General features: G+C 34.6%; 1 protein-coding gene across 3 annotated transcripts in view; it reads left to right on the top strand.

The window, feature by feature from the left end:
* The window catches only part of PARG (poly(ADP-ribose) glycohydrolase), a 115,461-nt gene that overhangs the window by 30,196 nt on the left and 58,401 nt on the right, over positions 1-26,864 (top strand). For all 3 annotated transcript variants that reach the window (XM_006916931.3, XM_015593247.2, XM_015593248.2), the window contains 2 exons: positions 14,761-14,853; positions 18,430-18,587. In XM_006916931.3, the coding sequence (XP_006916993.1) occupies positions 14,761-14,853; positions 18,430-18,587 (251 nt within the window). The remainder of the gene's footprint in view (positions 1-14,760; positions 14,854-18,429; positions 18,588-26,864) is intronic.

The raw sequence follows: 26,864 nt of genomic DNA, 5'->3' as shown, positions 1-26,864 counted from the left end.
CCTGCTGAATTTACATTTACTCTTCTTATGGTCCTACTCATTAAAAATAAACTCTGTATTCCTTTTGGGTAAACTCCTAAAATTTTTATCTACATGTAAGATTTCATATTTAACACTAGAAGAATTCTTATAGTATATGTTATCTGAAGATAAAAATTATGAGGAAATGAAAACAGAATATAAATCTGTTTTTTAAATTTATATACCCTTTAGTGTGTAGCCTACATAAATAATGAAGTAAACTCAGTCATAGAGTTTAAATAGGTCCATTGTCTTCTTGATGCAGAGAGTGCACCATTAGTGCCATGGTAGCTGCATTTACTGAGGACTGAGCCAAAAGTCTCTATATTTTGCCGGTGGTACTAGCTGTGAAAGGCACTTAGCCATGGTAATGACAGGTAATGCTTAACTGTATGAGGCAGTCAGATTCTAAGCTGTCTGAGCAGTGAACTAAGATACCTTGTTTATCTCTGATCTGGGCTTCCCAGGACAGAGGCAATTCTTTATAGTGTTAAAGTCTTTATAGTGTTTATTCTTTATAGTGTTAAAGAAGTTTTTAGTAAGCTGAGTGGCATAATACCTTGTTGCCTCAGATACTCTTTCTTTACATGAAAAGCACTATAAAAAGACATTTTTCTGCAACAAGAACCATTTCCAGCATAGTGAAATATGGAATATTTTCAAATGAACTCCCAAGTGATGCTATTAATCTAATTTGCCTCTGTCCTGGGAAGCCCAGATCAGAGATAAACAAGGTATCTTAGTTCATTCTGGCTGCTGTGACACAATTTGATAGAATGGGTAGCTGACAAACAGCAGATATTTATTTCTCACAGTTCTGGAGGCTAGCAAAGCCCAAGAACCAGGCATTGGCAATTTCAGTGTCTGGTGAGGACATGCTTCTGAATTCATAGATGGCTGTTTTCTTTCTGTGTCTGCACACAGCAGTAGAGGTGAAAGGAGCTCTCTGGGGTCTCTTTTAGAAGGGCACTAATCCAATCATGAGGACCCCATCCTCATGACCTGATCACCTCCCAAAGGACCCACATCCTGATACCATCACATTGGGCATTAGGTTTCAACATACGAATTTTGGAGGGGACACAAACATTCAATGTATAGCACAAGGGCATCTTCCATTGAAAGTGGAATATTAAAAGTACTTGCTGTTATAGTTCACTGGATTGAACGAACAGCCTCTTTCCCCATAGTTGATTTCTGTCTCCTTTTGTTACCTTTCCTTCTTCTTGGCCTACTGCTTAAGTTACAGACCATTTCAGCTTCAATTCATTTTCAAACTGTTATCAATTATGGGCTTAGCCCTATCTCCTCCCAGACTTCTGCCCTTGTAGGTAATCTTCTCAGTGTTTGCTGGAACATCTTATTTGATAATCTGTCATAGAGAACATAGTGGTGCTTATTATTGGGAGGTTTACTATGTACTAAGTACAGTGTAAACAGTATGTTTTATCATTTAATTCTCACAACTACCCCCATTAAGTAGACACTATTAGTATTTCTGTTTTACCAATGAAGAACTGAATACCAAGGCTTAGAAAGTTTAACTTGCTCAAGTGATGAAGCCAGGATTTCAACCCAGGTGCCCCTCATTCCAGTCTTAGCTCTTAACTACAAAACTGTATTGTGGTATTTCTCATCTGCAAGTGATTCTGCTTCCCAGGGGACATTTGGCAATATCTGGTGACATTTTTGGTTCTCACAACTGGAAGGGAGGTACTACTGACTTCTGGTGGGTAGAGGCTCTGAATGCCACTAAACATCCTATGGTGAAGAGGATGCCACTCTCTATGACAGAGAATTATCCAGCCCAAAAGGTCACAAGCCCCCAGGTAATTCTGATGTACTTAAAAATTTGAGAACCACTATTCTACTGTATTATGTTTCCCAAACCACTCCTTGAATAGTATCTGTCCTACATGTTTTACCTTAGCTAAAGAAGCTTTTCCTATTGGCAGTTTTTCCTTCTCAAATGGAACTTGTTAGAATGAAGAGGAGTTATTTTTCTCCTTAGTCTCCACTGCTAATTTCTGTCCAATATTGAATTGTTTAACCCTGTTCTAGATCTGTGAAAGCCTAGGGTGATATTTGTAGATCTGGGTTGAGGTGAGTCTCGGCTTTTATTTTTGCACTGTGGCGCATGCCATCAGAACTCGCTTTTGACTTAGCACCTAGAGAGGAACTGAGTCAGTCAAACATACTGTCCAAACATTAGGTCATTTGGAAATGGTTAGGGAAAGGGGCCGAATCATGGCAGAAACCAAGCTAAGGAGGCCCAGTAATTCAAAGATTTGACTATATAAGTAGAAAGAAGAGGAGCTTAGAAGAATCCTCTGGAAAAAGGTGGCTTTAGTGTCATATGTCCTTAAATCTGGCATCATTTAAAAACACTGACTTAGGGAGGTCACCTGCCAACATCTAACAGCCTTTTTGTTCCTTTGGATCCTTAGCCATCTGGTTATATCCCCTTTTGCTATTCTTATCTGCCAGCCTTTGACACCGCTTTTCCTCTCAGCCCTGATACCTGACATCAACTTGGGCAACTTTGGTTGGTATTCATGTTGATGACCCAGTCATATGTTAGTCTGACTGAAGTTTATGTGTGAGACCTTCTACTGTGTTAACCTATGTGACCACATATGATCACAAATTGGACCTGGTTATCTGCTGGGTCAATTCCTTCTCTAAGATCATGAGTTCTGAATTTCTCTCCTACCGTAGCCTCCTAGTTTTCTATTCTCTCATTCCTTCTCCACTCTCTGTTTTTAAGGCTACTGCTTTTATTCCTTTTCTTCTGGGCCACTGTTTCCCAGGTTGTGTTGCTCAAATACTTTGTATATAAAGGGTTAAATGGTCAGGTTATTATGCTGCATATTATATCCTGGGATATAGTTCCGAGAAGTCTTATAGAAACTGCTTAGATTGGGTTACACTGTCCCCAAACTTATTTACAAACAAAACTCCTTTCTGCATAACAGCTTGAGATTTCCCTTGTAGCTAGTATTCCATGGAACACACCTTGCAAAAACAGTTGTAATCTATTGGTTCTCTCCTGCCTTCCTATCTCTTTCTGCCAAGTCTGGTACATGTAGTCTACTTTTTCATCTAGATTCTCCTCGACCTTTGGTATATGCTAGTTTCCAACTCTGATAGCATCCAGCCACTTGCTTCCTTTGCTCTTAACAAGTAGGTTATATTTGGCAGGGAGACAGGAAGGCAAGAAATAAACCATAAATTTTATCTATAGGCCTTACTGAAAGTTCATGTTATTGAATCTTAATTTGGCCTTTGGTTGTTTTTGTCATCTTTTAGTTCCTCATTATTTATGGTTCTGAGCCTTTTCATTGTTCTCTAATCCTTGCCCATACTCTATTATTCATCTGCTTCTACCTCACACCTCTTTGAGAAATCTGAGACCATCTAAAAGGGAAATTCTTTCAGTTCTTCATTATAGGTTTTCAGTATTCTTCATCTCTTTCTTGATAGCACTAAGGAAAAGCCAGTCTTATTCCATTCCAAAAAACTCAGCCCGTCCAAAACATAATTACACTTTAGGATACATATGTCATCATATCTTTTCTGGCCTCATCTTTCTTCCTCCAAAGCCTTGTTAATCCTTGCTTGTCCTTTAGTGTTCAGTGTAGCTGTCACTTCTATATTGACTTTTTACTTGTTCATCTCCCATGCCCTTCTTTGAAGGAGGCTGTGATTTCTTTTTTATTATGTCCTATCACTTAACATAGTGCCAAGAGCTTTACCACTCAGTGGTGAGCAAAGATTCAAATCTTTGATCTTCAGTTCTCTTTTTCACTGTCAGCTTCTTATATAAAGACACAATAATTTTACTTCCTAAACACTTTTTGAGTCTCACCTCTATTTCTATTACACTTATCTAATTTATGCCATCAACATGGCTCAGATGGTATATTGCAACAGTCATCCAGCTGACCTCCATGTTCAGTGTTGCTCCCTTCAAATCCATCCTTCCTGCTGCTCACACTCAGTGAGCTATCATTCATATATTTTCAAACTTTACGTGGTACCTCATCTATTTTCAGCTCTAGTGGGTGATATATGTGATATTACATGGCTTTGCCTCTGCCCACTTCTCCACCATCATTTCTTGCCACTTTTTTTTTTTTTTTGCTGCAAACTTGATATTCTGATAACTCTAAATTGCTTGTGGTTGTTTGGCATGCTGTTTGCTTGCTCCTAATTCATCCTTCCAGACTCAACTCAATCTTTATCTCTTCCAGAAACTCTTTACTGTCCTCCTAGCCTCTTCTGAAAACTCTCTATCCTCACAATAGCACCTGTGCTTGCCACAGAATGCATGATCTGCCTATAAAAATATCTACATCCTTTATGAGGCTGAACTTTTCCAGGCATCTTAGTGTTTTCTCACTTATGGCTAGAGCTCAGAATGTGTCTTAAACTAACTTCAGGGTATTCAGGGAGTGTAGATCAGCACACAGAAATGTGAGTCTTAAGCCACAGTCTCTTACTTACGTGTATGAAGTAATAGTTGATCATTTGAGATTGGCAGTAAGTAGAAAGGGTAGGCCACTATACATGATTGTTTATATTGTAGTTTTACCCTCAAAAGTAATACATTTCTAAAGGGCAGAGACCTTGCATTGTTTACCTTTGTGTTTATTCCTCACAGTGCTCAATATGATGTCCTGGGAAAAGTGGGTGCTCAGTATGTGCTTGAATTAAATAGCAACATACTACTAGAGTTAAGTATAAAGTAGAGGCTGGACCTATTGGACTTTTCTCTTTCTTGTATTCCTGAACTCAGCTAATCCACAGTTCAGGGATCTATTTAACCTTTTTATTCTTTCCAAGTAAGAAAAGAATGAATGATCCAGGTGATAGATTGAGCTGAGCTCGTAATCTGTTTTATTTGATGTAGCTAAATGCTGTATCAGTTATCACATGCCTTCAGTTTTATGTAGGCTATAAAGCCAGCGTTATTTCAAAAGAAATATTTGACCATTTTCAAACTCATCTGTATTTTACAACGCATTGCACTTAACCAAAAGTAGCCCAATGTAATGGAATAAAATTAGATGCATTTAGCCTGCCCCACCCCCCCTAAAAAAAAGAGTACAGATTAAGCCTTATGTATTTGTACCATCTAGCTATACATATGTCTGGGAACCTTTGAAATTTTCCTTGGATTGTTCTGGTGATTATTTTATTGGAATGGAGTAGCAAGTAGGACTAGATCTGGGTTGTCTAGATAGTAGCCAATAGCCATATATTGTTATTTAAATTGAAATAAATTAAAATGAAATAAAATTTGAAATTCAGTTGCTTGGTTACACTAACCACATTTCAGATGTTCAGTAAACACATGTAGTTAGTGGCCATAGTCTTGGACAGTACAGAAAGTTTTGTTCTGCATTGCACTAGGTCATATCTCTAAGGGTCCTTCTGTGTTTGATGTCTTGCTGGTCTTGCTACCTAAAAGCTGATGCTGATCTTCTTACAGGGAACATTAGAGATTTATCAACATTCTTTGGTCACATTTTGAATTTTTTCTAGATTATTACATGAAATAATTGAGTTGCTGAACAGAACTTGGTCAATTTTTTTAGAAAGATGTTTTCATTGTGATAGCATTTAACTATTAATTCATTTGTATTTTTTTCCCCAAAGAATCTGCCACCAGGGGGTGCCCTCAAACCTTTTGGAAAAATTGTGTGTGTTTCAGCCTTATTGCTAAGAGTGAAGTTCGTATGTAATATTTATTATTAATTCATACTAGGTAACTTAGAAATTAAATTAATTAAGCACTATAGTATATATGTATGCACATTAATTGATTTGTATGGCAAATTATTTTCCTAGTGTATGAGAAACTATCATTGAACTGTCTTAAAAATTACTTATAAGCAAAGATAAGTAATTTAAAAGTATTTTTTATAGTTCAAAAATATTCTTATTAAATTTAAAAGTATAAACTATAATAAAAAAATTGAAGTTATTGTTCACTTATATTTCTTGGACAAATTAAGTCCATTTTGCTTTTAGGACTAGAAAACTTTCATTACCATTAGCTCTTTCTCTGAAATCTTGTCATGTTGAGTTTGATTGCTGTCTACAAAAGATGGATAATAGTATGACTATATAGTATTGAAACTGTCTGTTGGCTTGTATGTAACAGCATTGTGGTTTGGTGGTGTTTGCCAAAGTGATTGATGGACATGTCGTCATATGGTAATAGAAATGAGAGATGAGAAAGACCTATCAGAGCATCTTGTGCTAGTGTGGAATTATCCACTAAAGATAATCATTTACCATAACAGTATTGAGAAGTAAATTCTTTGCAGGCAGAAGATAATGAAGATGTATTAGTATGTTTTGTCTTTTCTAAGGTAAGACTACTCTGAGAATTTTATTATTAGCATGAAAAAAAGAGATTATCAGTAAGTACTGTTTAGAGAAGAGCCTCCTTCATGTTTCATAAACCTTCACAATTATATTCTTCATGTATAATCTAATGAAATTTGTATGGGTAATAGTGTAGCTGTTTTCGATTAGAGACATTTTGTTTCAAGAATTAGATGAAGATATTCTTCCTGAATTGCTTATGTTCTCATATTAGTTGTTAATTATTTGGATTTAGGAGTACATGATGGCGAAATTTCCACACACATCTGCAAAAGCCCATGAATTTTAAACCATTGATGGCTTGTTTTTTGAATGAAGTGAGAAACTAATGCAGAGTTATGTCTTGAGAAACAAAACAGTGATTGGGAGAGATTGGAAATCAAGATGAGAGGATTAGTAGGAAGGTTCTTTCTCACTTCATTTTTCCTTCCTCTTTCCTTTACTGGCTAATAAGAGTGGGTATGGGATTAGAGATTAAGAATAAAAGAAAATTCTATCATTTAGCACTCTTTTTTTCTCTTTCTGCTGTCAATAAATGATGGGGAGGAAAAGGAAGAGTCTAAAGCAGCCTGATTTATCCCATATTAAACAACTATCAGATTAATATGATGACAAAGATTATTTCCCATGTTAGTTATAGGACAGACAACTTTAAAAGGCTCTTTTGTATTATCCTTAAAACAGATTATTTCAAATGCTTATAATGAGCTGTGATTTTTATTAGTGCTTCCCAGATTTGAGTCATAGCATTTTGAAAATTCATAGAGAATCTCTTAATATCTGTTTGAAGACAAAAACCAAACCAAACCAAAAGACAGTAGAGAGACTGGATGGTTTCTCAGCAGTCTTTTTCTCTGTGTCTCCACTGCTAACCTTGTTAGCACTCAGCCTTTTTTATCACCTTGCCTTCTGCCACCACATTCATTTTGTACCTTTTTTTGATTCCATAAGATAAAATTTCTGGACAGTTTTATTTAGGTCCACGAATTAGTTCAATGATTTGTGAAATATGCATTTTTAAATATAAAAATATTAGACTGGCTATTTCCTGAAAACCAATTGGACTTTATTAAAATTTAGAGAACATTTTTATTGAAGCCATAATTGTCATGGGTGATACACATGAGAGAGCACTCTGTGGTTGGCCTGTCAGACTTGCATGAGCATTCAGAAATTAAGGGGAATGAGTGAGTTTGTTTCCTTGTAAGTTGTCACGTTTTCTTCAAAATGTCAGCCTGAGTCATGAACAGATAAATGTTAGAGACATTCACCTTCTCCAGTAGATTTTTTTTACCCATATATAATTTAGTGCTATAATTGTTCTTTTTCTCTAATGTTTAATTTTTGTAGTCTAAAAACATTCCTGAAGAATAAATGGATCTGTAAGATCTTAATAATTCTGACTTAAGTTAACACTTTTTAATTTTTGAAATATGAACCTGTCTGTTGGACTTGAGAAGCTCTAGAGGTAGCTCTAGTAAGTTTAAGGTACAACATAGAAAGCTCAGTCCATATGCAATTGAATTTACTTTTCTAAAAAAAATAAATAAATAATAACTCCAGTATTTGTCCTAAACAGTGGTGATTCTGATAGGCAGTAGAGAGGAAGAAGAGGATGAGCTTTGTAAAATTATCTGTGATAGAAAGTGTCAGTTAATTTAACAGATATTCTTATTGAGAATGTTACATATGGATATCACTGTCCTAGGTGTAGTAAATCAACATAAATTTTGTCTTAAGCACCAGAAAGCATGTCCATAAATAAGTACAACCTAACGCAGAAATCATAAGTGTCTTGTGAAAATAGGTACAGATAAATAATAAGAGGGAGAGTTAGTTACCTTTGAACTGGTAATTCAGTTTGGATAGACTTTGAAGCAGTGTTGCTTGAGCAAGACATTAAAGAGTTAGATAAATTTTAGAGCTGAGTAGGAAAGATATTCCAGTGTAGTGCAAATTGTATCTGGAAACACAGGTAGGTGCTAGAAAAGAGTAAATTGCTGAGTTGCCTAGTATATAAAATGCATAGAAGGTGGTGTGTGTGTGTATGCTTAATAAGACTAAACAATCATCTAGAGTGAGATAGCTTGATTTTTAGTTCGTGGAGTTTGTACTGTATTGAAAAGGCAACAAAAAGCCAGTGAAAGCTTTTAAGTGGAGCAGGGACACACCAGGGTGTACTTGGGCAGAAACTGAAGGTAGGCTAGCAGCAGGGCAGCAGTTAGATTATTGCAGTAATCTTGGTAAGATTAGATGACGGTCTGAGTCAGGGTAGTTTAGTAGTGATTAAAAAGAGGTAATGAATATGTAAGGCCCTGCTGGATCAGCTGGATCAGTCAGTAGGACTTGGCAGTTAATTGATGTGGGGGTGATGAAATAAGGAGGAAGCTCCAGAAAGGTGGGAAATTATTGGCCCATTAGATAATAATACTTTGCATTTGTGTATGGAACTTTAGAATTCATAAAACAGTTGTATCTGACCCTTCAAAACTCTGTAAGTTTAACAGAGTTAGAATTATTTTTATTATGTATGAAGAAATAAAGAATTCAGGGGTTTTTCTGTATTAATATAGATAGTAAATATGGATCTGGGCCTCTAACTGTATGTAGTTTTCCAGTTTCTTGGCCAGTACTCTGTTCTTTAAAATACCCTTCCTTGGGAAAACTGGGAAGAAAAGTCCTGACATCTAGCCCCAATGTATGCCACTAAGTTTGAATATAGGAGATTGCTTTACTTTCTCTGTGCTTCAGTTCTCTAGATATCTTACGCTTTTTACTTTGCAAGGATACTTTCAGGATGAAATGTAATGTTTTTTATTTTTATTAACTCTTTGTTTAACAAATAATAATGAGTACTAAATACTTGGTACTGAAATGCAAGATATATAAAATACAATTTCTGTTTTTGCAGTGTTTCATAATTAGAGGAGAGTAGAAAAACATGTAAATAAATAATTATAATAAATTATAGTAAGTGCTACTTCATTCCAGGTACATGTGTGTGACTATGAGTCACAGAGGAAGGAGTAATAATTTTGATGTGTAATTCGTTGTTTAACTGTATAAAATGTTAAACAAGGCAGAGAGTAAAATATACATTATCATCATAATAGTAGCTACTACTTGTTGAAAGCTTCTGAAAGTCAGGGAACCCCTACAGTTGCTGGTAGTCACCACAATCTAGGAAGAGGCAAGGAAGGATTCTTCTCTAGAGCTTTCAGAAGGAGCATGACCCTCCCAACACCTTGATTTCAGACTTCTAGCCTCCAAAACAGTGAGAAAATAAATTTTTGTTGTTTTAAGCCACCTAGTTTGTGGTACTTAGTTCTCTTAGTTCCAGCCACCCAGGGAAACTAATATAGTGTGGTAGTGACATAAGAATTAAATGGTAGTCTCTCAGGTTGTGGGGTCAGGAGTTGCTTGGGAAGGGGCATGAGGAAACTTTCTAGGGTGATGATAATGTCCTGCATCTTGACATGACAAAAAGCATATATCAAAAGCCTTAAAAAAAGCCTCTGCTTTTTGATATAGCATTTTCATTTGTAGAGATATTTAAGTAGATGTACAAAGATGTATGTACAAGGATATTCATCACAGTAGTAATTATAATAGTGGAAAATTGGCAGCAACCTGTAAATCTATCATAAGAGAAATGGGGAAATAAATTATGCTGTGTTCAAATAGTATATTAATACCTAGCTATTAAAAATAGTGATGTAAGGTTATATTTATTTACATGGAAATGCCTATTATGTAAATGAAAACAAAATACAAACTCATAAAATTTAGACCTTTATATAAATTTTTGGAGAATTTTCATTAAAGAAGATTATTAGTAACTTTTAAAATTTTTACTAGGATCTAACTAAATTTAGAGCAATAGATAAAAGGGAATTACTCAAGGTGTTTATTACATTCATCGATTTGTGATTGGTCGTTTTTTAAAAGCCGTTTGCTATAAACTGTTTGAAGAAGTAGATCTATGGAAATTTTCTGTTTTAGTAAAATGACACTAGTTTTCTGATTTTTATGAACTACAGATTTCACTTATTCAAAGTTCAGTAGTCAATTTTTATATACTACTTTTTGTTTGCCAGGCACTGAACTTAGTCATGTATGAATATGTCTTCAGTGTTAGAACACTCTTCACAGATTTAATTTTAGTTGATCAAGTAGTCTAAGAAAGAAGAAATAAATATGGATATTTAAATCATCCATAATGTTTAGACATTTGACAAATATCATTACTCCATTTTAGTAGTTTGTCCATGTTTCTGTCTGCTGAAGAAAGAAGGATAGTCTCTCCACAGTCATTATGATGAGGTTGCAGTAATTACTATCCTTCAAGGTTAGAACTGATCTACTGAGGGGTCACATGAATAGCATAGGGCTTTCCGCTGTGAGATTCATGAGGTCTGTGATCATGTCTGTTATTGTTTACGGTTCTGTCTTTATTACTGGCATGGTGTCGGCACATATGGCACATAATAAATACTCAGATATTTGTTTACTGGCCAATTGAATGAACAAACAGATCTATAGTCTAAAGAGAGGAGTTGGGCAAAATAGCATTATAATTTTGAAACTCAATTCTGAATGAGACATATACATAATCAATTCGCGAGACTAGAATTAAAAGACAAATATGTACACATATATACACAGAAACACACAAGTATGCAGAAACACTTGCTACACGTAATTATGTAGACTATCCAATAGAGGGCAGGACTTTACTTGTAGGAGAATTTAATGAAGCTTTCTTTTTTACCATAATGTAAATGTTTATTTTCCTTTATAATCATCATCATTATTATAAGTAAATAATATAACATATTACATATAAATAAGTATTATTTACTATTTAAGGTTCTTGCTACAATTGAAGTAAAATTATTAACATTTTAAAAACTTTTATATCTTGGTTTGCATTGTACAGATTAATAAGTATTAAATAATAATTCATGAAAGGTAAGATTTGCATAAAGATGCTAATATATGAGAAGGCATAGATCATGCTAATTTTTTAAATTACACATTTTTATCTCAAACAGTAGTTGAGTTGGTCATATTCTCAAATGACATTTTTATGTTCTCATTTTTGTTTCCAAGGCAGCATTAGACATAAGTCTGAAGTGTTGACAGTTTTGAAGAAGTCCAGTGCAGTAATGCTTTATCAGATAAATAAGTGATATTTTAAAGCTTGTGACAGTCAGCAAAGCATGGCAGCAGTTACTCATATGTCAGTTTTAAAAGACAAGGACAGGTACCCAAAGGAGAAGAAGCCGTCAGCCTATTTAGACACTTAAAGTTAAATGTGTTTTGGTTAAAAATGTTTAGACAGACACTTCTCTCTATCCCTCCTGCATAATACAGCTAAAAACTCTGGACACTATGTAAACATAAGAAGTCTCTGAAAGATGGAGAGAAGACTGACTCACTCAGGTCTGTGGGGCCCTATGAAAGGTACAATACCAGGGTGGTGTTAGTAGAGGCCTGGTGGGGAGCCTGAACTCTCACCCCAATCCAGTGATATCAAGATGCCTCTCTCTCTCCTCACTCTGAGAGTCAGTTAAGGCTAAGTAGAGAACCTGAGTTTCTACTCCCAACTGGTAGTAATGTGTGGCTCTCCCTTCTCCTGTCACAGATGGCCTGCTAAAACAAGATTTAAATAAGATCCAGAACATAATACTTAGAATATCCAGTTTTCAATAAAAAATAACTCATCTCCAAGAACCAGGAAAATCTCAAATGAGGAAAGACAAACACCAACCCTGATATAAGACAGGTGTTAGCATTATCTGATGAAGCTTTTAAAGCAGCCATCACAAAAAGGCTTTAATTAGCAATTACAGACCTGCTTGAAACAAATGAAAAAAATGGTCCCAGCAGAGAAATAGAAGCTATAAAGAAGAACCAAATGGAAATTTTAGAACTGAAAAATACAATAACTGAATTTTTTTAAATGCGATGGATGGGCTCTATTGAGAAATGGAATAACAAATGATGAACTTGGAAAAGAATAATAGAATTACTCAATCTGAACAGCAGAAAGAAAATAGATTTAAAAAAAATTCATCTATATCAAAATCTAACATTTATGTCATTTTACTACTGAAAGGAGAGGAGAAAGAGGGCAGAGCTATAAAAATACTAAAATAGTAGCCAAAAACTAGAAATAATAGCTGAAAATCCCCCAAGTTTGACAAAAGACATAAACCTACAGCTTCAAGATGGTGAGCAAACCCCAAACAGCATAAACCCCCAAAATTCATGCCAAGACACATCATATTCAAACTTCTTAAAACTAAAGGCAAAGAAAGGAAAACATCAAGAGAGAAATGATACATTGCTTATAGGGAAAGCAATTTAAAAGACAGCGGATTTCTTATCAGAAAACACAAAGGCCAGAAAGAAGTGATAAAAGAGAAGTATCAACCCAGAATTCTGTATCCAGTGAAAATATTCTTCATGAATGAAGGAGACACCATGACATTCTTAGATGAAGGAAAAGAAAGAGAATTTGTTATTAGTAGTCCAATCCTAAAAGAATGTCTAAAGGAATTTCTTGAAACAGAAAGGAGAGGATAAAAAATGGGATCTTAGAACATCAGGAAGGAAGGAAGAACAAATAGAAAGAGTAAAAATATAGTAAATATAATAGATAAAATATAATAAATATAATAGACTTTTCTTGAATATTCTAAATAGCGTTTGACATTTTCTTTCACTGTTTTCAAAATTTGGAGGTAAAGGAACTTAAAATAATGTAAAATTTCTACACTTTACTAGAGCTGGTAAGATATTGACACCAGTAAACTGTGTTAAGTTATATATAATGTAATGCCTAGAACAGCCAGTAAAAAAAATTATTCAAGATTAGAATTTAGCTATCACTCACTTCCCCATCACCATTAACACAAGCTTTATTTCTACTTCCCCTTTTTTCCACTATAATTATATTTATTTCAATAAGATCACTATCTTGTTTTATTAGTAGGATGGTAAAAACACTGTATTTAAGATATTGCTTTTCCACGCTTACACAACTTTTTGTTTTCCCCAGAATTAATAATTGTGTTGTTTACTTGCTTAGTTTTCTATATACCTATGATTAATTGAACCTCTGACCCCCTGAATTGCAAATATCTTCCTATTCATCTGAATATTCGTTTCTCCACCGAATTAATTTCAAGAGAGTGCTAAGTAAGCAGCAGTTGGAGTTTAGAGCTTTGGTATAAAGACAATTCTTAGTGTTAGAAGCTCTGTATAAAACCAGAGTGAATATAAGTTGTCTTTGTTACTTTTTCTATTTACACACAATGTAAATGTTTTCTATTTCTGTCCAGCTGCAGATAGATGAATGGATATTCCTTTATATCAGCTTATAGCAAAGGAAATCTATAGATATTTGTGAAGACTCTGTATCTTCATCAATCCCAAACATTGGTCACATAGGGAAGTAGGGAGAACTGTGGAGTGGAGGTGAGAATGCTTGGGTTCTAGTTCTGATTAATTGCTTAATTGACCTTTTCTATCTAGAATGATCAGGGAACTTCCTTCGCCTCAGTTTCCTTTCTCTATAATAATGACAGGATCAGACTGGATTATAAATGTGACCTCTTCTAGTTCAAAAGTGATTTCAAGTAGATAAATGATTTTTTAAAATCCTGACTAGGTGGTATCTCAAAATTAAGAGTTTTGTCATTTTCAGTACTTTTAAAGAAGTAACCTGATATTTAGAGTGAAATTGGATTAAAAGGCCTAAAGTAATTTCTAAAGCTGTGTTGCAGAGAGGAATTATAAGACAAAAATAGGCCATGAATGTCATCTTTGTTATGCTTCAAAGTATGATATGAGAATTGTAGTTTTAACTTCCCAAGAGTGCTGGGAAAAGGAAAATTCTAAGGTCATCAGAACCTTCATTGTTTAGTATCCAGTAGGTTAGATTTGATACATATAATATGCTTTGAAATAATTAGCATGGTTTTTATGGTGATTTAAGTTATCACCCCAGCTAGAGGGCTTCTGAGATAGTTCTTGATGATCTAGCAGATTTTAGTTGATGGGCAGAATATACTGTTTTTTTGTTTGTTTGCTTGTTTTGGCAAGTGTTTTACTTAATTGTGAATGTTGATATAAGAGATATTTGATATTTAGGAGTTTTCAGAGGGCATTAAGGTGAATCACATATATTTGGAAATGAATTTGTAAGTTTACCTAAGTTCACTTAAGTGCACCTGTTGATAATGTGCCTTATAGGATCTTGTGAAAAGTAGGTATGTAATTTAAGTTCATAACAAACATTTGTTCATTCACTGATAACATTTTATTGGTTTTCAGGTACTTGAAGAAGCAGAAGCTCAACATTTATATCAGTCCATTTTGCCTGATATGGTAAAAATTGCTCTCTGTCTGCCAAATATTTGTACCCAGGTTAGTGGAAATAACTTCTTCATTAGTAGCTTTCTTGAGACTCACAATTGAATTTTATTTAAACTCTAATGACCAAGGTCAAAGAGGGAGAAGAGAGATAGAAAACAGTTTTTGCCAAAGAATATTATGATTTTGCTAGAAAAGGTTAGAGGCTTAGAGAGAATGCTGCAAAAGGACATTAAAAATGCAGAATTCAGTTTCTGAGCTTTGGTTTACACTGTTGAAGTTTGCTTACTCAAATTTCTTTTTCTCTTTTTATTTAAACAGTCTCTAACTTACAAACAACAACCAGTAGTCATTACTTCAAAACACACTAATGGATTTAGAACATTTTATCTTCCAAATGGCTTAATGCTATCCACTTATTCCTCCCCCATCCCCAAAGTGGTAAAATGTATAACAAATTATCTTGTGGTATTCTCTTAACTTTTAAAAATAAACGAATCTGGTAATATTCTATTTTGTTTGGATCGTATTGTTTATTGCTATATAACAAATTACCTCAAAATTTAGTGGCTTAAAACAGCAAACATTTATCTGAGTTTTTGTTGTTCAGGAATTTGGAAGTAGTTAGCTGCGTGGTTTTGTCTTAGGATCTCTTTTGTGGTTACACTCAGAATGTGGGGCTGCAGTCATCTGAAGGTTTGTTTGATTGAGACTAGAGGAGCCAATTCTGAGTTGGCTCACACACATGGCTGTTGCCATGGATCTCTCCATAAGCTGATTGGGTGTCCTCATGACATGGTTGTACCCCAGAACAAATGACCCAAGGGAGGGAGCGAGGAAGTTTCAGTGCCTTTTTTGACCTAGTCTCTGAAGAAACCCAGCTTCATTCCTACTGTTCTTCTATTCACTAGAAGTTGATTGGTAATCCAGCCCACATTCAAGGAGATGGTGATTAGACTACTTCTTAAAAGGATGGTGTATCAAAGAATTTGTGTACATATTTTCAAACCACCATAAAAGGGTGTTGGTTTGTTCTTCATGCGTTTCTTCTCATGTTTTTCTCAATAGTGGCTTGGATTTGCCTTTGTCTTTTATTTCTAGGGCCAGTCCCCTTGCTGCATTGATCCTAGCCAGGGTTCTGCTAACACTGTTGCTCCACAGAAGCCCTGGGAATATTTTAGGTGGAACAGTTTCTGAATGTGTAGGGTGGTTTCACATATTATTGCGGTACCCCTAAAATGACAAATATAGCCATTGAGACAACCAAAAACCATTTCCAAATGCCTGAGACCATGCTACCACCTTCAATTGAGAAACACTGAATATTTTTCAGTGTACCATAACTTTAATTTTACCTCATTAATGCATTGTGTCTGAAGTAAGATTTTTCTATTGGGCAGGGTAAAATGTATTTTAAAACTCATCTTGCTATTTATGTTGGAAGTTATAGGCATACCTTGGGCATAGTGCGGATTTGGTTCCAGACCACCTCAATAAAATGCATTTCGCAATAAATTTCCCAGTGCATGTAAAAGTTATGTTTATACTATACAGTATAGTCTATTAAATGTGTACAACAGCATTATTTCTTTAACAAAAAAACACAGTACTTTATTGCTAAAAAAAAATGCTAAAAATCATCTACGCCTATTGGAAAAATGGTGTCAATAGACTTACTGGATGCAGAGTTGCCACAAACCTTCAATATGTAAAAAACTCAATCAAAAAATGTATGCCTGTATTTGCTTGCTTATGTTTCAAGTTTATTCTTTATCCTTTCCCTCTTTGCTTTCTTCTGTACCTAGTAAAATCTCTCGCAACCTTTAAGGCTCAAACTTTTACTTCCCCTGCGAAGCCTTCCTACCTCCTCCAGCCAAACTTAATCTCTCCTATAGCACTTCGATCATACTTAGCACATTATTTTGTAATTTATGTCTTTGTATATCTTCTATTAGATTATAATCTCCCTGAAGGGAGATCCTCTTTACGTCCCCAGGTTTAACATGGTGCTTAATTAAATGCTTTTTGAATTCAGTGTATAGTTCGTAATTGACAGTACAGTATATCGCCTTTAGACATGAATCTGAATCACTTAATCTTCTCTTCCCCTCATGCTTAGGAGAGTACGTTTCCATATTTTATTTAATGAGATATATATATATTTATATATATATATATATATATAATATTTAAATTCCACAAGCCTAAAATATCACCATTAATTTTTAAAATAATTTTTGTGGATAATTTGGTAAATATGGTAGTTAAAAACTCATTTTTTACTAAAAGCAAGTACCAGTTTACTTTAAGCCATTGACACACTGTCACTTTTCTAAGCTGATTGCTGGGTTGTAAATAAATGCATAGGATGGGAAATGGGGATCAATATGAACTATTTCCTCATTCTTAGAAATGGTGATTGCTAAGGCCTAAAAGAAGAAAGAATTTTGGATACCAAAGTGAAAATAAATTCTCTATGTTTTCCTTGTTTCTTTTTGTATTTTTCCAAGAGAAATAGTTGAACTGCAAGTTTAACCTTTTCTTTTTCTAGCATGCGCTTATTCTAGCAATGATGTGTGTTTTCTGTTACTTGGAGAAAAGTTCATTGTTAACAGCATTGCAGTTTTGATTCATCTTGCCTGCCTTTCCTCAGTTTCATTTTGGGTGTTGATTCCATGCATACTGGTTTGAGATTAATGAAAATATCCAAGATTCTTAGTTCTGGGTCTTATTGAAAGAAAGAAGGAAAAGCACCCACTGGAGCATTTTGAAACTTAGCAGTTTATATGTAAATTGGCAGTTGGTCTTTGGCTTTACCATCTTGTCTTTAAACATTTTGTTGAAACATTTAAGATAGGCTTAAACCCACTGGATATAATATTCAGGTCCTGTGGATTATACTGAAACTGAAAGGTCAGTGAATTTGGGTTTGGTACAACTAGAAGGCAATTCAGATATCAGAATTTTAAAGGAAAAATGTCCTGCTTTTTCCTTGACTTGAATAATTGTATAGGAAATACCTGTCTTCTTACAAATTATACATGAGGCTGTATACGTATATTCTATTAACTGCTCTCATAAAATTAGATTCAGGTCTCATAAAGAAATTGTCAATGTGAACTGCGATTCAGAATTCTAAGGAAAAGACTTATTTATTAAATTATTTTCCTTAGGTCATTTTATTTAGGACTAAAAGAGAAATTGCTCTAACAATTTTTAATATAAGTGAAAACAAAATTTAGCATATGCAATAATAGCTAAACTCAACATCATATTTTTCTATTTCATCATCCTTTGTTTTAATTTTTCATTAAGTGGGTTATGTGTTTTTAATTCTTACTTGCTAAAGCAATATTGTTTGTTTTTTTTTTAACCAGTATGTAATGTTTTGTGTTCTCTTCACTCTCATTATTATTGATTTGAAATCTGCAGTTAATCCAACACAGGTACATTTTTCCAATCATCCTTGATGAACTGCCCTTGACTTCAATAGTATTGTCGATTTAAGAATTCGAGTGGCCTGAAATTATTCCTACCTTAATTTAGCAAATGCAATTTGATGCCTCTGCTTTTAAAATTGCTAAACTAATTACTGCTCTTCTTGTCTTTGTTTTTTGTTTCCTCTGTCAGCCAATACCACTCCTGAAACAGAAGATGAATCATTCCATCACAATGTCGCAGGAACAGATTGCCAGTCTTTTAGCTAATGCTTTCTTCTGCACATTTCCACGGCGAAATGCTAAGATGAAATCAGAGTATTCTAGTTACCCAGATATTAACTTCAATCGGTATGTTTTCAGAGAACATCTCTTTAACAGTGAAATAGAGAAAGGTGGAAGGGACTAATAATATGTATTGAGTAATATGCTATAGGTTAAACATTTACTGTACCTTTAATAATTTATTCTTTATAATAAAATGAGTTGTTATATTTTTGCCATTTTGCAAGCAAGATAATTAAAAGTTCATAGGTATTACAGAACTTGCTTAAGGTTGTCGATGAAGAAACGTCCAAACTGTAGAGAATTTTTGAGCCAAACGATGACACTTGCCAGGAAGAAAATCTCAACAGATTGAGAAAATGCTCTAGAGAATGGCAGTTGTACAATTTATTTTATACATTAGACTCAAAGGAGGAGACGTAAGGTGGGTTACACTGTCCATTGGTGGTAGATTAAGGCGGCAGGAGAAAGCAAAGCTGGGAAACCTCGAATTGGATAAGAAGTAAAACATATACTTCTTTTACATTGGTGGATACCAGATAGCTAATAATTAACATGTACAGCACATTAGAGATGGTATTCAGGGAACAAGATAATAATGAGGGGCTCTGTCATCTCATGCTCTGGTACATGGATATGCCCCGAGGGGTCTCGAAAATAGAGATTACTTTGACATTCCAAGGGTGTGTTATCTTAAATGCAAAAAGACAATAGACAGGCTTACTTAAGGTAAAAATTAACTTTTGTTGAGGAAGCTATAGGCCTCTGATGTGGCTACCCACCAAGACTCCCTTTTAATTAGAGATTTTTATGTTTAGATCATCCTATGTGGTTACATTCAGTCTCTTGAGTTTGTGAGGCACGCCACGCAGGCCACCCCTAAGCTTGTCAGGTTTACTATATGGCCCCTTTTTTATCCACAGGGTCGAGGAGCCAATAAGTAACAGAGATGAGGTTCAATCTCAGGTCTGTCTTGCTCTGTGACCCATATTCTTTCTACCTTGTCAGATTGTCCTCCTCTGAGTGCCCTGGATTCTTTATGCCTCTTCAGTGTGATTATTCACAAGAACATTTATTGAAAATTATATTCTTTGTGTGCTGAAATAATGTTAAATCTGGAGTATAAGTCCTCTTTTCTGTGAAGAGTGAGTTTAAAGTCATGAGGCTGATGACTTTATGAGACTTGAAATATATACTTGTTAAGATGAAAAGCAAAAGTGAATGTTAACTTTGACTTTTTGTAGACATGACTAATTTATTAATGTAATATTTTTAAAAGGAAGACAAAGCAATGCTTATTTTATTTGACTAAAACACTTCATTGCGAATGTATTGATAAAGTTTCAAATTCTAACCATTTTCCCAAATGACTTCTCTCCATCATCTACAGAAATAAAAACATTATAAAATCTTCTTGGCAAATGAATATCATGTTTCTCTTCCTTCCAACTCCTCACCCGCATTTTCCCCCTCCCGCATCTCACCTTCCCCAGCAAACCTCTATTTCTTTATTTTTTCATCTGAGAATTATCTTTATGGCATCTGTGGATAGAATGTAAGTTTCCTTCCCTAATATCAGGGAGAGGTCTTCAGAAAATTGTTACAATATATGCTCTTTCTCAGTAGGCTGTGTGTAATGTCTTCTTCCACTACCTCCTTCTAATCCTCACCTCATGCCTCTGAGGGTGGGGCAATGTGGGTAGAGTGCAGAGTAGGAGGTGTAGTTATGGAGCAAAATTATGCCATTCTCTTTTTGTGTTCAAAGATGAGTGATGCATTAATGCCACTTATTTAATTTACCTTTTCGTTGTTTCTTTAAAAACTTTTTATATTGATTTAATTTTAGACATGTAAAAAATTGCAAAAATAGTACCGAGAATTCCTGTACACAACTCACCCAGCTTCAGCTTACATTAACATTACTATATAACGATATTGTGTAACATACTATTAACCATAGTAAAATTATCAAAACCAGGAAGTTAACATTGGCACCATGCTATTAACTGAACTACAGGCCTTATTTGAATTACAGCAGTTTTTCTACTATGTTTTTCTGTTCCAGGATCCCCTCAGTTTCCACACTGCATTTAGTTTTCATGTTTCCTTCACCTTTTCCTTAGTTTTTCTTTTTCTTCCATGACTATGACACTTTTGAAGACTACTCGTATAGTTATTTTTCAGAATGTTCCTCAGTCTAGGTTTGGCTGACATTTTTTTCACAAATAGAATGAGGTCATACATTTTGGCAGAAATACCACAGAACTGATGTTATGTCCTCAGTGTGTCCTGTCAGTGGGCTCATGGTAATCACCTGGCTAAGGTGGTGTTTGCTTGGTTTTCCACTGTACAGCTACTGACTTTCCCTTGGGGATTAATAAATATCTTGGGGAAAATATGTTGACACTATGCAGACATTTTGCCTTACATTTCCCTTTACTAATTTTAGCCTCCATTGGTGGATCTTGTGTGCAAGTTATTACTGTAGTGTTTGCCTATTGTGATTTTTCTAATTCCATTTTTCCTTCTATATTTATTAATTGGAATTCTGTTGTAAGGAAGAGCTATTCCTTCCCTTTCCCAATTTTTTGTGTCGGAATGGACTTATAGATATTTATTTTATTCTATGAGTTAAAATTTAACATTATCATTTATTTTGCTTCTTAAATTGTTCTAGCTTTGGCCATCAGGGCTCCTTCATGTTGGCTTCTGTGTTCTTTTAACAGGCTGCCAACCTTTATTTTGAACATTTTATACTTTCTGGCATCACAAGATGTTCCAGGCTCATCTTATATTTTCCATGACCCAACTCTGGAATCAATCATTTTTTCAAACAAGGAACTCTTGTTTTATTGGAGAATGATATTTAGAAACCAAGATCTGGGTGTTCGTTGTTACTAGAATGTCGTTGTTTCTAATGCCACTTACTTTTATATGAGTGGGATTTCTGACAACTCCACAAGTTAGTGGAAAATAGATTCACAGATTCTCTGCAGTGACAAGAAAAATTATCCTCAAAGACATTATTTTTAACTTCTTGAAATTTAGATACTTCTCTTAAGATGGGAAAAATTCTAGAATTTAGCTGGTTAGTACCTAATATAAATTTTGATTAAAACCAAGACGTAGACACTTCATCACATGTATCGTGTTTTATTTTATATATATCTGTTTGGCAAATGAAAGCGTAGCAGATGATTTAAGTATAAGAATACTTTTAGACTAATAATTCTTAGGCTATATTTTTAAGGCTTTCAAACATTACAATATCAATGAAAGTGTGTTACTATATACAGTTACTCTCCATTATTAACACTAAAGAGGAGTAGGGCAACAAACAATGAAAAGTAATATCATACATGTAAGAGAATTTTTTTTTTAAATCCAACGATGGTATCCATTTTGTATCATACCTGCTTTGGTTGCTAAATACCAGGGACATGTTTTTAATCTTTTTCAAATAGATACATTAGCCAAGTTTGTTTTAAGAGAATAGTATTTAGTCATTTAGTTTAATTCAGATATACAGAGAGCAATTACATTATTCTCCACTGTGTTAAGTGCCTTGGAATTACAAGAGGAGGGACAAGCTAGTTTTTGATTTCTGTGTCTTTCTCTTTTCCATATGGCTTTTATTCCTTCTTCAAGCCTCAGTTCATGTATCACTGGGTCTGATAGCTCTGATCCTGCCAGGGTAGCTTTGCTACTCCTCTGGGTTCCTCTGACAGCCCATATGTACCTCCATTATAAAAAGGAGAGGTGTACAACATTATGACACTGTATTAAAGAAGGCTATAATTTAATAAATGAAACTTTCCTTGAGAAAAATAACTTTTGAATGAAGTATGAAAGAATGAGTTGGAGTTTTTAACAAAGAGGAAAGGAGAGGTGATTGATTTCTATGCAGGGGGAACCGCATGTACAAATACACTGTGGCGAGAAGGACACAGGCCCCGGGACTGAGAGACCAGTGTGGCACAGAGAGAGAGCAGGCTGCAGAAGTAGATCAGGGCCAGTAGGCCATTCTACTGTATCTGGTAGACCATCCTGAGGCAATAGGAAACCATTAAAGGAATTGATAAGAGGAGAGGGGAGACTGGTGGACCTGATCAGATCTATATTTTCAGAAGTTTGTTGTGACTACAGTGTGGGAACCCAATAGAGAGGGGCCAGAGTACAAAGAGTTTACCCAATTGGAGAAGCTATTACAGTTTGCCAGGAGAGGAAGATAGCTGGGATAGTCTAGTGTTGGGAGTGAAGCTGTGGAGTTTTTTGAAGGGCAAGTCATTGTGATGATAACGGACTATATTGGCCCATGAGTGAAGAGAGATAGGGGTACTTTCTAGGTTTCTATAACCAGGAATGCACCTTCAGTTTTCTCTACTTTTCCTACTGTACCACCTAGCCTGTTTTCTTGTAAATTGCTTGTTTAATTCTTTCTGTGGAACAAGGATCTTACCTGTCCTGTTTTTTTGTTGTTATTTTCATTAAATCTCATGCATTGTAGGTCTTCAATAAATTCTTGTTTAGTGAAATGAAAATAAATTTGAAGAGGAAACATTTGAGAAATCAGGTGACTGGTTATTGGCTGAGTGCTAGACTCTTTGTTCTCAGTCTACAGTCTTTTACTTTTCAAATTGCATTTTATTCCTAGGAATTAGGTGTTTTATTTTTAAGCCACATATAATTAAGCATTTTATCTTTGATTTCTTTAGTATTTGTGGTAGAAGTGAGAGAAAACAAAGAGCATAAGTATCTGCAATTGTAGTTGTATAAAGAACCTATTTATTAAATAATTTGAAAAATAAATAATTTTATCTACTAAACAAGTAGACTAGTAGCTGAGGGCTGCACATCTCTTGCAGGTTTTCTTTTTTAATATAGAAAAGGAAATAGTCATATTTTGTATGTAAGTAAAGAAGTGAAATTTAATTTTATAGAAATACAATTATCTGTGTCCATGAAGAGTATTGATTATATTAATAGTAAGGATTCATTGAACAGTAAGTAGTCTTTCTGTTTATTTGGAATAAATATTTGATCAATTCTAGGATCTGCAGAGATGCTATAAATTATAAAATTTCTTTTCAGAATTCTGAAGACAATCTCAGTGGTTCTAGGGTCTTTTCCCTCGTTTTTGGCTTTGTTAAAAGTAGATCTAATTAATAATGCTTTGAAATGAGTGTTTCAGTGGCCACTTACAATTTGTTTCTGTGGAATGAGTAATCAGCTAGTGCATATATCTTGATGCTCCCTAAGATAATCCTTTGCTGTCTTAGTTACACACTTTCTCAGAAGATTGATTCTTTGACTTAATTGTAGACTTTTAAAAAAATTTTTTGTTATAAGAGCTGTGTATTCTCTAAGTTAAGGTTGTATCAGAAAGCCTCTTCTCTTAAAAAGTTATTTTTAAAAACTGTATTATGGCTATTTTCAAACATACTAAAAATAAAGAGAACAGTATAGTGAATCCATATTATAATCACCCAGCTTCAATACTTACCAGTGTTTTTTTGACTCTTTTTTTACCTATCCAACCCTATGTTTTTTTTATAATATTTTAAAGCAAATTTTAGATGTTAAGTTTCACTCATTAAAAATTCAGTATTTAAACTTCTCAGAGATAACTTTAGTCTAGAGATAACTTTAGAGATAACTTTGGTAAGTTTTTAGCACTTTCCTCAGAAAAGCTTAAAGATCTCTGTGGATAACTATAATACAGTCCTCATTAGTAAAACAAGAAAAAGCACAAGAAAGGGAGCAGAAGGTTAAGCGTGATTAGATTAGAATCAGCAATTGTAGGTTTTAACAAGAAATAAAAAATTGTAAATGTAATACAATCTCAATTAAAAATATCTGTATCAATATACTGCTGTATTCACATCTGTATGTATGAACATGGAACTAGACTGACAAGAAAATGAATCAAAATATGATTATCATCGGCGGTGAGATGAAAACATCTGACACATTTACTTTATCATTTTCTATATATTTCAGACTTTATAATGAGCATATATTAGTTTTATAATCAGAAGAAAAAATAGTTTAAGAGAAGGAACACGTCAATTACTAGAAATGGAGCAGAAGACAAAGTTAATAAAAAGAGTGGGTGATTTTTGTAATTTTTGGAATCTCACAGATTTTTTGAGTATTTCCAAAAGAGCTAGTGTGGGTAGCTTCTTATTTATAGCCCTGTAGACACAGTATCATTACCACTCTTTCACCCTAACTATTCCATTCAGCATGTAAAAGGATAGTCCACAGGGTCTTCTGAGGACAGGGCACCTGTAATACTAACAGCTTTCTCTCAACAGTAAAATGGGCTGCAGGTTTGGGATGATTGACAGCTTGAAGTCAAGTCTTGGGAAGCTTGGCTGTTGTAACTTCCTATATCCTGCCACCAATTACCAGAATTCGTTAATTTTAGTATGTGTTTTCATTTTAAAGCATGTGTGCTTTTCAGCTGAACTTCTTCAGGGTACACTGGGACTTCTTGGCAACAGCATCTTTATCTTTTTCATTGTTCATGGACATTTATCCTGAAGACTGAGCTGGTTACCTCTGAGTGTCAGCATGTTAGGTTTGATGGGAAAAGAGGCTGAGCCATTTTTCTTAATGAAGGGAATATGGATTAGAACAGTGTAAGCATTTTATGTAAATGAATGTTTTTTATTTTGCTGAACATTATGTAATGCCTTATTCCAGCACAAGTACCTGTGCTTACTCAACATTATCCGAAATAGTTTTTTGCATGAGACTATCTCTTAAAATTAGTTAATATTTATTAAGTACTTGTCATGTACCTATCACTATGCTATGTTGAATCATCATGTTAATCTTATAAATTAGGTATTGTTGTTTTTCTCATTTTTCAGATGAAACGGAAGCTTAGAGACGGTAGTTTACTTCACCAAGTTAACTGGTATAATTGGGATTTAGACTTGGAAAGATATAAATGACCTGTAGAAGCTATGTCCCTTAATCATTCTACTATACAGCTTCCCTTTCCATGAACCATATTAATACTTCTTACCTCACAGCTAGTCAGAAATTAGAACTATCCTTAGAAATAATTCTTGATCTGTAAAATGAACCATAGCCATTTATTAGTCCAGAGTGAGCATAAGAGATTTAAATTCAGTAGCATTTTCACCAAATACGAATTTAAGTAGGTTTGTTGAAGATTTGAAACTAGGCATACTCTTGTCTTCCTGGCTGATGGATGTTCTTTTGGTCACCAGAGCATTAAAAATTAATTAAGGCAGGTAAAGCCTATGGTAGTCTCTACAGTTGCTTTAGGTACTCCTCAGCAGCCTGGATGTCTGTACTTACCTTTTACTGAGATGGTATGTGTTTTAATAAGCCTAAACTAGCTTACAACAGGAACGACAACTATACGTGATCATTGATGGAGCCTATTGACAGCTCACTTTGAGTCTATCTGTGGAAATTTCTAGGTGGGGAAGCTTCTATACTAATTGGATCAGTGTGAATAAATGACTCATCAGCAGAACTGGGACTTGAATATTGTCCTGTTTTCAAACTCAGTGATCTTTCATTATGTCTCACTTCCTCTCAAGAGCAAAATGCTCTGAGTGCACTCCAGAAATGGAAAACAACCAAAAGTGTCCCCTTTTTATATGCAGCTTATGAAAGGTCAAGTACCTAATTTGATGAGCCATTTGGTAAGGTGATTATGGAGCATTTTGTTGTTGTGTTTTCTTTTTACATGGTTGCTATTTATGATTATAGTTTCTGGCAGTTGGGAGCTGTGTGTGTGTCTGTGTGTGTGTGTATTTAGTCTCAAAAAAAGGTATGACCAGCTAGTTGATTGAATAAGAAAAATGGTTAAGAGTATGTGGTGGGATACTGACGTCAATAAATTGAATAAGTCTTCCTTTTTAAATTTATTGTTGTATTCTTCCAGCCCTGCTTAGTTATGTTAAATACTGTTGACCTTTTCCCCTGCTTGCCTTTCAGGGTCTAAACATTCATATAAAGGCTTCCAATGTGATTAGCATTGATGCTTCTAAGATTGCTTAGAAACTGATGGTCAGAGATTAATTGTGGGCTGCAGCAGTGGTCAGCCCAGGAGGCTTTTACATCTGCTTCTTCCCTGGATTGAAAATGCTGCTGGAGCCATATGGCAGAGTGCTTCACAGAAAAGCCAAGAATGACTTTCTGGCTGAGTTCCGGATTATCATTTGCTTCCATTTTAAAGTGGAGGTTATAATGCTTTGGTTTGATTTACTGTATACTAATGGGATTAATCCTGAACTTGAAATCACATGGTGGGTGTGTGTCTAGAATCCAATTCCAGTAATGTTATCAATATGCCAT

Source organism: Pteropus alecto, unplaced genomic scaffold (assembly GCF_000325575.1).
Source record: "Pteropus alecto unplaced genomic scaffold, ASM32557v1 scaffold287, whole genome shotgun sequence".
Taxonomy (NCBI): domain Eukaryota; kingdom Metazoa; phylum Chordata; class Mammalia; order Chiroptera; family Pteropodidae; genus Pteropus; species Pteropus alecto.
This window is presented reverse-complemented; position numbering and strand designations above follow the sequence as displayed.